Source organism: Mustelus asterias, chromosome 1 (assembly GCF_964213995.1).
Source record: "Mustelus asterias chromosome 1, sMusAst1.hap1.1, whole genome shotgun sequence".
Taxonomy (NCBI): domain Eukaryota; kingdom Metazoa; phylum Chordata; class Chondrichthyes; order Carcharhiniformes; family Triakidae; genus Mustelus; species Mustelus asterias.
In genome coordinates, this window is record NC_135801.1 from 38,443,194 (window position 1) to 38,453,507 (window position 10,314).

Here is a 10,314-nt window from a genome sequence, read left to right on the forward strand (position 1 = left end):
CTTTCTTAAAATAAGGAGATCAGACTGTACACAGTACTCCATATGTGGTCTCACCAATGTCCTGTATAACTGAAAGCCATGACGTGGAGATGCCGGTGTTGGACTGGGGTGGGCACAGTAAGAAGTCTCACAACACCAGGTTAAAGTCCAACAGGTTTATTTGGTATCATGAGCTTTCGGAGCACTGCTCCTTCATCAGGTGAATGGAGAGTTGGGTTCACAAACAGGGCATATATGGACACAGGCTCAATTGCAAGATAATGGTTGGAATGCGAGTCTTCACAGGTAATCAAGTCTTTACAGGTACAGACAATGCAAGTGGAGAGAGGTTTAATCTCAGGTTAAAGAGGTGTGAATTGTCTCAAGCCAGGACAGTTAGTAAGATTTTGCAAGCCCAGGCCAAATGGTGGGGGTTACATGAACCCAAGATCACGGTTGAGGCCGTCCCCATGTGTGCGGAACTTGGCTATCAGTTTCTGCTTGGCGATTCTGCGTTGTCGTGTCTCGAAGGACGCCTTGGAGAACGCTTTCCCAAAGATCGGTGGCTGAATGCAAGTGTTCCCTGACAGGAAGGGAACGCTCCTGCCTGGTGATTGTCGAGTGATGTCCGTTCATCGTAGCGTCTGCATGGTCTCTCCGATGTACCACGCCTTGGGATATCCTTTCCTGCAGCGTGTCAGTTAGACAATGTTGGCCGAGTCGCCTGGAGTATGTACTGTGTACTTGGTGGAGGGTGTTCTCATGTGTGATGATGGCATCCGTGTCGATGATCCGACACGTCTTACAGAGGTTGCTGTGGTGTCGTGGTTGCTGTTCTCCTGAAGGCTGGGTAGTTTGCTGCGAACAATGGTCTGTTTAAGGTTATGCGGTTGTTTGAACGCAAGTAGTGGGGTGTGGGGATGGCCTTGGCGAGATGTTCGTCTTCATCGATGACATGTTGAAGGCTCCGAAGAAGATGTTGTAGCTTCTCCGCTCTGGGGAAGGACTGGATGATGAAGAGTACTCTGTTGGCTATGCCCCTTGTATGTCTTCTGAGGAGGTCAGTGCGGTTTTTCGCTGTGGCGCGTCGGAACTGTCGATCGATGAGTCGAGTGCCATATCCTGTTCTTACGAGGGCGTCACTCAGCGGCTGTGGGTGTCTGTTGCATTCCTCCTCATCTGAGCAGATCCTGTGCATACGAGATATGCCTCCCAAAGATACACAAGGCCAACACATCCGGCTGTACCATCGTATCAGGCAATGGGTCCCTGTGTGAGAACCACACTGGCTACGTCGAAGGCATCCTGAAACCCATCCTACAAGGAACCCCGAGCTTCTGTCGTGACACTACGGACTTCTTACAGAAACTCAGCACCCATGGAACAGTTGAACCAGGAACACTCCTCGCCACAATGGGCATCTCGGCACTCTACACCAGCACCCCCCACAACGACGGCATTGCTGCAACTGCCTCAGTACTCAACGCCGACAACTGCCAATCTCCAGATGCAATTCTACAACTCATCCGCTTCATCCTGGATCACAACGTCTTCACCTTCAACAACCAGTTCTTCATCCAGACACACGGAACAGCCATGGTGACCAAATTCACACCAAAATATGCCAACATCTTCATGCACAAGTCCAAACAAGAGCTCTTCACCGCACAAGACCTTCAACCGATGCTATACATTCAATACATTGATGACGTTTTCTTCCTTTGGACTCACGGTGAAGAATCACTGAAACAACTACGTGATGACATCAACAAGTTCCATCCCACCATCAGACTCACCTTAGACTACTCTCCAGAATCGGTTGCATTCTTGGACACACCCATCTCCATTAAGGACGGTCACCTCAGCACCTCACTGTACCGCAAGCCCACAGAAAACCTCACGATGCTCCACTTCTCTAGCTTCCATCCTAAACACGTTAAAGAAGCCATCCCCTACGGACAAGCCCTCCATATAGACAGGATCTGCTCAGATGAGGAGGAATGCAACAGACACCTACAGACGCTGAAAAGACGCCCTCGTAAGAAGAGGATATGGCGCTCGGCTCATCGATCGACAGTTCTGATGCGCCACAGCGAAAAACCGCACCGACCTCCTCAGAAGACAAACAAGGGGCATGGCCAACAGAGTACCCTTCGTCGTCCAGTCCTTCCTCGGAGCGGAGAAGCTACGGCATCTTCTTCGGAGCCTTCAACATGTCATTGATGAAGACAAACATCTTGCTAAGGCCATCCCCACACCCCACTATTTGCGTTCAAACAACCGCACAACTTTAAACAGACCATTGTTCGCAGCAAACTACCCAGCCTTCAGGAGAACAGTGACCACGACACCACACAACCCTGCCATAACAATCTCTGCAAGACGTGCCAGATCATCGACACGGATGCCATCATCACACGTGAGGACACGATTTACCAGGTATACGGTACATACTCATGCGATCCGGTCAACGTTGTCTGCCTGATACACTGAAGGAAAAGATGTCCCAAGGCATGGTACATCGGCAAAACCATGCAGATGCAATGACAACGGATGAACGGAGACCACTCGACAATCACCAGGCAGGAGCGTTCTCTTCCTGTCAGGGAACACTTCAAGAAGTCTCACAACACCAGGTTAAAGTCCAACAGGTTTCTTTGATAGCACAAGCCATAAGCTTTCAGAGTGCTGCTCCTTCACTCACCTGATGAAGGAGCAGCGCTCTGAAAGCTTGTGGCTTGTGCTACCAAATAAACCTGTTGGACTTTAACCTGGTGTTGTGAGACTTCTTTCTGTGCTTACCCAAGTCCAACGCCCGCATCTCCACATCAGTCAAGGGCATTCAGCCTCCGATCTTTGGGTAAGCGTTCTTCAAGGCGGCCTTCAAGACACACAACGCACAACCGCCGAGCAGAAACGGAAAGCCAAGTTCCGCACACAAGGACGGCCTCAACTGGGATCATGTCACACTAAGTGTAACCCCCACCATTTGGCCAGGGCTTGCAAAATCTTACTAACTGTCCTGGCTTGAGACAAATCACATCTCTTTAACCTCTGCTTAGCCCTCTCTCTACTCGCATTGTCTGTACCCGTAAAGACTTGATTACCTGTTAAGACTCACATTCTAACCATTATCTTGCAATTGAGTCTGTGTCTGTATATGCCCTGTTTGTGAACCCAACTCTCCACTCACCTGAAGAAGGAGCAGTGCTCCGGAAACTCATGATACCAAATAAACCTGTTGGAATTTAACCTGGTGTTGTGAGACTTCTTACTGTATAACTGAAGTATAATCTCCCTACTTTTGTAATCAATTCGTCTCACAATAAGCAAGAACATTCAATTAGTTTTCCTAATTACTTTCCACACCTGTATACCAGCCTTTTGTGATTCATGCACTAGGATACCCAGATCCCTCTGCACCTCAAGGCTCCGCAATCTCTCACCATTTAGATATTAAACTTCCTTTTTCACATCCTGCCAAAATGGACAATTTCACATTTGCCTATATTATACTCCATTTGCCAGGTTTTTGCCTACTCACAACCTATCTCTGCCTCTTTGCAGCCTCCTTACATCCTCCTCAATTTCCTTTTCAGCAAATCTTTCAGTCCAAGTCATCCATACAAATGGTACAAAGTTGTGACCCCCAGCACTGATCCTTGTAGCACACTACTTGTCACATTCTGCCAAGCCAAAATAGACCCATTTATGTCAACTCCATTTCACGTTAGCTAGCCAATCCTCTATCCATGCCTATATGTTAACCCCTGCACCATGAGCTTTTATTTTGCGCAATAACCTTTGCTGTGGCACCTTATCAGATGCCTTCTGGAAATCTAAGTACACTGCATCCACTGGTTCCCCTTTATTCACAGCATTTGTGACTCCTTCAAAGAACTCCAATAAATTGATTAAACGTGATTTCCCTCTCACAAAACCATGTTGACTCTGCCTGATTGCAAGTGCCCTGTTATAACATATTTAATAAAGGCTTCTAACATTTTCCCGATGACAGATGTTAGGTTAACCATGGTTAGGAAACCATGGATGAACAGGGATAGCCACTGCTTGCTGAAGTCCAGGTCTGAGGTGTTCAAGTCAGGCGACACTGACCTACACAAGAAAGCCAGATACGATCTAAGGAGATCCATCAAAGATGCCAAAAGACAATACCGGACCAAGCTAGAGTCCCAGGCTAGCCACACCAACCTCTGCCGACTATGGCAAGGTCTGCAAGACATAACAGGCAACAAGATGAAGGCATGTAAAATCACCGGCTCCAACGCACCCCTCCCTGATCAGCTCAATGCATTCTACGCCCATTTTGAGCAAGGGATCAGCGAGAGCATGCCCTCCACTCTGGATGAACCTGTATCTGGGATCACCACTGCAGATGTCAGAGCAGCTTTCTTGAAGGGGGTACCCGGACGTGCACTCAGATCCTGCGGGGATACAGCTGGCGGAGGTATTCACAGATATCTTCAACCTCTCTTTACAACAATCTGAGGTCCCTATCTGTTTCAAAAAGACAACCATCATCCCAGTACCTAAGAAAAACCAAGCAACGTGCCTTAATGACTATCCGGGGGCTCTGACATCCATCATTATGAAGTGCTTCGAAAGGTTAGTCATGGCACGAATCAGTTCCAGCCTCCCGAACTACCTGGATCCACTACAGTTTGCCTACCGTCACAACAGGTCCACAGCAGACGCCATTTCCCTGGCCCTGTACTCAACCCTGGAACACCTAGATAACAAGGACACCTATGTCAGACTCCTATTTATTGACTACAGCTCAGCCTTCAACACTATTATTCCCACGAAACTCATCTCCAAACTCCGTGGCCTGGGCTTCGGCACCTCCCTCGGCGACTGGATCCTGAATTTCCTAACTCACAGACCACAATCAGTAAGGATAGGCAACAACACCTCCTCCACGATCATCCTCAACACAGGTGCCCCACAAAGCTGTGTTCTCAGCCCCCTACTATACTCCTTATACACCTATGACTATGCGGCCAAATTCCCCTCCAATTCGATTTTCAAGTTTGCTGATGACACCACCGTAATGGGTTGGATCTCAAACAATGACGAGACAGAATACAGGAATGAGATAGAGAATCTGGTGAACTGGTGCGGCAACAATAATCTCTCCCTCAATGTCAACAAAACGAAGGAGATTGTCATCGACTTCAGGAAGCATAAAGGAGAACATGCCCCTGTCTACATCAACAGGGGCGAAGTAGAAAGGGTCGAGAGCTTCAAGTTTTTAGGTGTCCAGATCACCAACAACTTGTCCTGGTCCCCCCATGCCGACACTATAGTTAAGAAAGCCCACCAACGCCTCTACTTTCTCAGAAGACTAAGGAAATTTGGCATGTCAGCTATGACTCTCACCAACTTTTACAGATGCACCATAGAAAGCATTCTTTCTGGTTGTATCACAGCTTGGTATGGCTCCTACTCTGCCCAAGAACGCAAGAAGCTACAAAAGGTCGTGAATGTAGTCCAATCCATCATGCAAACCAGCCTCTCATCCATTGACTCTGTCTACACATCCCGCTGCCTCAGCAAAGCAGCCAGCATAATTAAGGACCCCACGCACCCCGAACATTTTCTCTTCCACCTTCTTCCATCGAGAAAAAAATACAAAAGTCTGAGGTCACGTACCAACCCTTCCCTGCTGCTGTCAAGACTTTTGAATGGACTGATCTTGCATTAAGTTGATCTTTCTCTACATCCCAGCTATGACTGTAACACTACATTCTGCACTCTCTCATTTTCTTCTCTATGAACGGTACGTTTTGTCTGTGTAGCGTGCAAGAAACAATCCTTTTCACTGTATGTTAATATATGTGACAATAATAAATCAAATCAAGGTTAACTGGCCTATAGTATTCTGTCTCCCTTTTTGAATAAAGGAGTTACATTTTCTACCTTACAATCTAATGGAACCTTCCATAAATATAGGGAATTTTGGAAAATTAAAACTGATCCATCAATTATCTCAATAGCCACATCTTTCAAGTCCTTAGCCATCGGGACCAGCATATCTGTCAGCCCGCAGACCCAGCAATTTGCCCAATACCACATCCCTGGTGACTGTAATTTTCCCTCGAGTTCCTCCCTCCCTTCCATTTCCTGAGTTATAGCTTTTTATGTCCTTTATAGTGAAACCAGGTGCAAAAATCTGTTTAATTCATCCGCCATAGCCCAACTCACCATTATCAATTTCCCAGACACTCAATCTACAGGACCAATGCTCACTTTGCCAATTCTTTTCTTATTTAATTATATATAGAAGGTCCTACTGTCCACCTTTATATTACTAGCTAGCATTCTCTCATACTTTAGTTTTTCCCTCCTTACCACTTTTTTGGCAATTCTTTGCTGTTCTTTACATTCTTTCCAATTTTCTGACCTGCCACTCAACTTTGTGCAAATATTTGCTTTAGTGTAATGCTGTCTTTAACTTTTAGTTACACACAGATGATAGGCCCAGATTGTCTATATTCTGTATATTTTGAAATATCCATTTAAATATGTGTCCCTTTGATTGATCTGTCCCTTAAGCACATTTACCAGTTCACACTGGCTAGCTCCACTATCATGTCCTCACAGTTCCCCTTACTTAAGTTTAAAATACCAGTCTTGGTCTAATATAGCGTGCCTTTTGTTGGCTCCAGAACATGTTCTAAAGTAAAATTCCAAAAACATTCTATGAACTCCTTATCTACACTACTATTACCTATCTCATTTTTGCAATCTCGATGTAGATTAAAATCCTGCTTGATTATTGTTGTGCCTTACAACAAACTCCTATTTTCTCATTCTTTAGAGAAATCTTTGTATCCTCACTGGCTGAGGTCCCAGAGGATTGGAGAATAGCCAATGTTGTTCCTTTGTTTAAGAAGGGTAGCAAGAATAATCCAGGTAATTACAGGCCTTACATCAGTGGTAGGGAAATTATTGGAGAGAATTCTTCGAGACAGGATTTATTCCCACTTGGAAATAAGTGGACGTATTAGTGAGAGGCAACATGGTTTTGTGAAGGGGAGGTCGTGTCTCACTAACTTGATCGAGTTTTTCGAGGAAGTGACGAAGATGGTTGATGAGGGTAGGGCAGTAGATGTTGTCTACATGGACTTCAGTAAGGCCTTTGACAAGGGTCCCTCATGAAGTCGCATGGGATCAGAGGTGAGCTGGCAAGGTGGATACAAAACTGGTTCGGTCAAAGAAGACAGAGTATAGCAGTGGAAGGATGCGTTTCTGAATGGAGGGCTGTGACAAGCGGTGTTCCTCAGGGATCAGTGCTGGGACCTTTGCAGTTTGTAATATAAATGATTTGGAGGAAAATGTAACTGGATTGATTAGTAAGTTTGTGGACGACACAAAGGTTGATGGATTTGCGGATACTAGTAAGGACCATCAGAGGATACAGCAAGACATAGATCGGTTGGAGACTTGGGCGGAGAGATGGCAGATGGAATTTAATCCGGACAAATGTGAGGTAATGCATTTTGGAAGGTCTAATACAAATAGGAAATATACAGTAAATGGCAGAACCCTTAAGAGTATTGATAGGCAAAGGGATCTGGGTGTCCAGGTACCCAGGTCAATGAAAGTGGCAACACAGGTGGAGAAGGTAGTCTAGAAGGCATACGGCATGCTTGCCTTCATCGGCCGGGGCATTGAGTTTAAAAATTGGCAAGACATGTTGCAGCTTTATAGAACCATGGTTAGGCCGCACTTGGAATATAGTGTTCAATTCTGGTCGACACACTACTAGAAGGGTGTGGAGGCTTTGGAGAGGGTACAGAAAAGATTTACCAGGATGTTGCCTGGTATGGAGGGCATTAGCTACGAGGAGAGGTTGGAGAAACTTGGTTTGTTCTCACTGGAGCGACGGAGGTTGAGGGGCGACATGATAGAAGTCTACAAGATTATGAGAGGCACGGATAGAGTGGATAGTCAGAAGCTTTTTCCCAGGATGGAAGAGTCAATTACTAGGGGGCACAGGTTTAAGGTGCAAGGTTTAAAGGAGATGTACGAGGCAGATTTTTTACACAGAGAGTAGTGGGTGCCTGGAACTCGTTGCCGGGGGAGGTAGTGGAAGCGAATACAATAGTGACTTTTAAGGGGCGTCTTGACAAATACATGAATAGAATGGACATAGAGGGATATGGTCCCCGGAAGTGTAAGGGGTTATAGTTAAGTCGGGCAGCATGGTCGGTGTAGACTTGGAGGGCCGAAGAGCCTGTTCCTGTGCTGTAATTTTCTTTGTTCTTTATACTCTGTCCTATAGTGTAGTTACAATTAGGTGGCCTATATACTACACCCACAAATGACTTCTTGCCTTTATCATTTCAACCCAAACTGCTTCCACATGCTGGTTTCCTGAATTTAGGTCTCCCTTCTCTAATATGCTGATACTGTCATTAATTAACAGAGCCACCCCTCTGCCTGTTCTTAACTTCCTACCTTTCCTAAATGTAACATACCCCTCAATACACAGGTCCCAATCTATGTCATCCTCTAGCCATATGCACTGGTGAAGAGCCAGACCATCTTTCCCAAAAGCTCAGCAGTCAATTGTATGTAGTTCCCTCCCACAGAGTACCCGTTATCACACAGCGCATTGACAGAGCCACTGGTTACGCCAGGCACTGGCACAAATTGTGCCACACAGACTGAACAGCACCATAGCTCCTGTTCACATTGGACTCTGGTTCACAGCCTCAGCTCTCACTGATCACCGTCCCCCAGATACTGGCACAGTCAGCCTCCCGACCCCCCGCACACTGGCACAGTCAGCCTCCTGACCCCCCACACACTGGCACAGTCAGCCTCCCCACCACCCCAGATACTGGCACAGTCAGCCTCCCGACCCCCCGCACACTGGCACAGTCAGCCTCCCCACCCCCCCAGATACTGGCACAGTCAGCCTCCCCACCACCCCCGCACACTGGCACAGTCAGCCTCCTGACCCCCCACACACTGGCACAGTCAGCCTCCCCACCCCCCCAGATACTGGCACAGTCAGCCTCCCCACCACCCCCGCACACTGGCACAGTCAGCCTCCTGACCCCCCACACACTGGCACAGTCAGCCTCCCCACCCCCCCAGATACTGGCACAGTCAGCCTCCCCACCCCCCCAGATACTGGCACAGTCAGCCTCCCCACCCCCCCAGATACTGGCACAGTCGGCCTCCCGACCCCCCGCACACTGGCACAGTCAGCCTCCCCCCACACCCCGCACACTGGCACAGTCAGCCTCCCCCCACACCCCGCACACTGGCACAGTCAGCCTCCCCCCACACCCCGCACACTGGCACAGTCAGCCTCCCCCCACACCCCGCACACTGGCACAGTCAGCCTCCCCCCACACCCCGCACACTGGCACAGTCAGCCTCCCCCCACACCCCGCACACTGGCACAGTCAGCCTCCCCACACCCCCCTCCCGCACCGCTCCCCGAGCACTGGGCCCGCTTCCTTCCATCCCCTTCTCCCCCACCGGCACGGAGGCTCCCGCTCCCCCGGCCCGCCTTTATCACTGAACCCTGAAGCAGCGGTATTTGGGGCTCCGCGCACCTGTCTCTCGGCGAGCGCCTGCAGGATGAACTGCCTCTCACAGTTGGACAGCGGAGTTTCTCTCATTTCAAACCCACAGCTCGAGACTCAACCCAAACACCAGCGCCGCACCTCTCTGACATCATCACCCTGCGACCGGCTACTGCCAACACGTGGGAGAATCCAGAGCCAGAGAGGCAGCTGGAGCTCAGACTGAGGCAGGGGAGTGAGTGTGACAGGGTACTGAGTGTGACAGGTCACTGAGTGTGACAGGGGAGTGAGTGTGACAGGGCACTGAGTGTGACAGGGGCAGTGAGTGTGACAGGGGACAGTGAGATAGATAGGGCAGTGAGTGTGACAGAGCACTGAGTGTGACAGGGCACTGAGTGTGACAGGGCAGTGAGTGTGACGGGCAGTGAGTGTGACGGGCAGTGAGTGTGACAGGGGAGTGAGTGTGACAGGGGCAGTGAGTGTGACAGGGGAGTGAGTGTGACAGGGACTGAGTGTGACAGGGGAGTGAGTGTGACAGGGGAGTGAGTGTGACAGGGCACTGTGTGTGACAGGGCAGTGAGTGTGACAGGGGAGTGAGTGTGACAGGGACTGAGTGTGACAGGGGAGTGAGTGTGACAGGGCACTGAGTGTGACAGGGGACTGAGTGTGACAGGGGACAGTGAGATAGATAGGGCACTGAGTGTGACAGGGGACAGTGAGATAGATAGGGCACTGAGTGTGACAGGGGACTGAGTGTGACAGGGGACTG

General features: G+C 48.8%; 1 protein-coding gene across 1 annotated transcript in view; it reads right to left on the bottom strand.

Annotated features, from left to right (window-relative positions):
* The window catches only part of exosc9 (exosome component 9), a 60,436-nt gene extending 50,724 nt beyond the window's left edge, over positions 1 to 9,712 (bottom strand). The window contains exon 1 of the mRNA XM_078211499.1: positions 9,576 to 9,712. Coding sequence (XP_078067625.1) covers positions 9,576 to 9,641 — 66 coding nt within the window. The 5' untranslated portion in view covers positions 9,642 to 9,712. The remainder of the gene's footprint in view (positions 1 to 9,575) is intronic.
* Between the last annotated feature and the right edge of the window lie 602 nt (positions 9,713 to 10,314).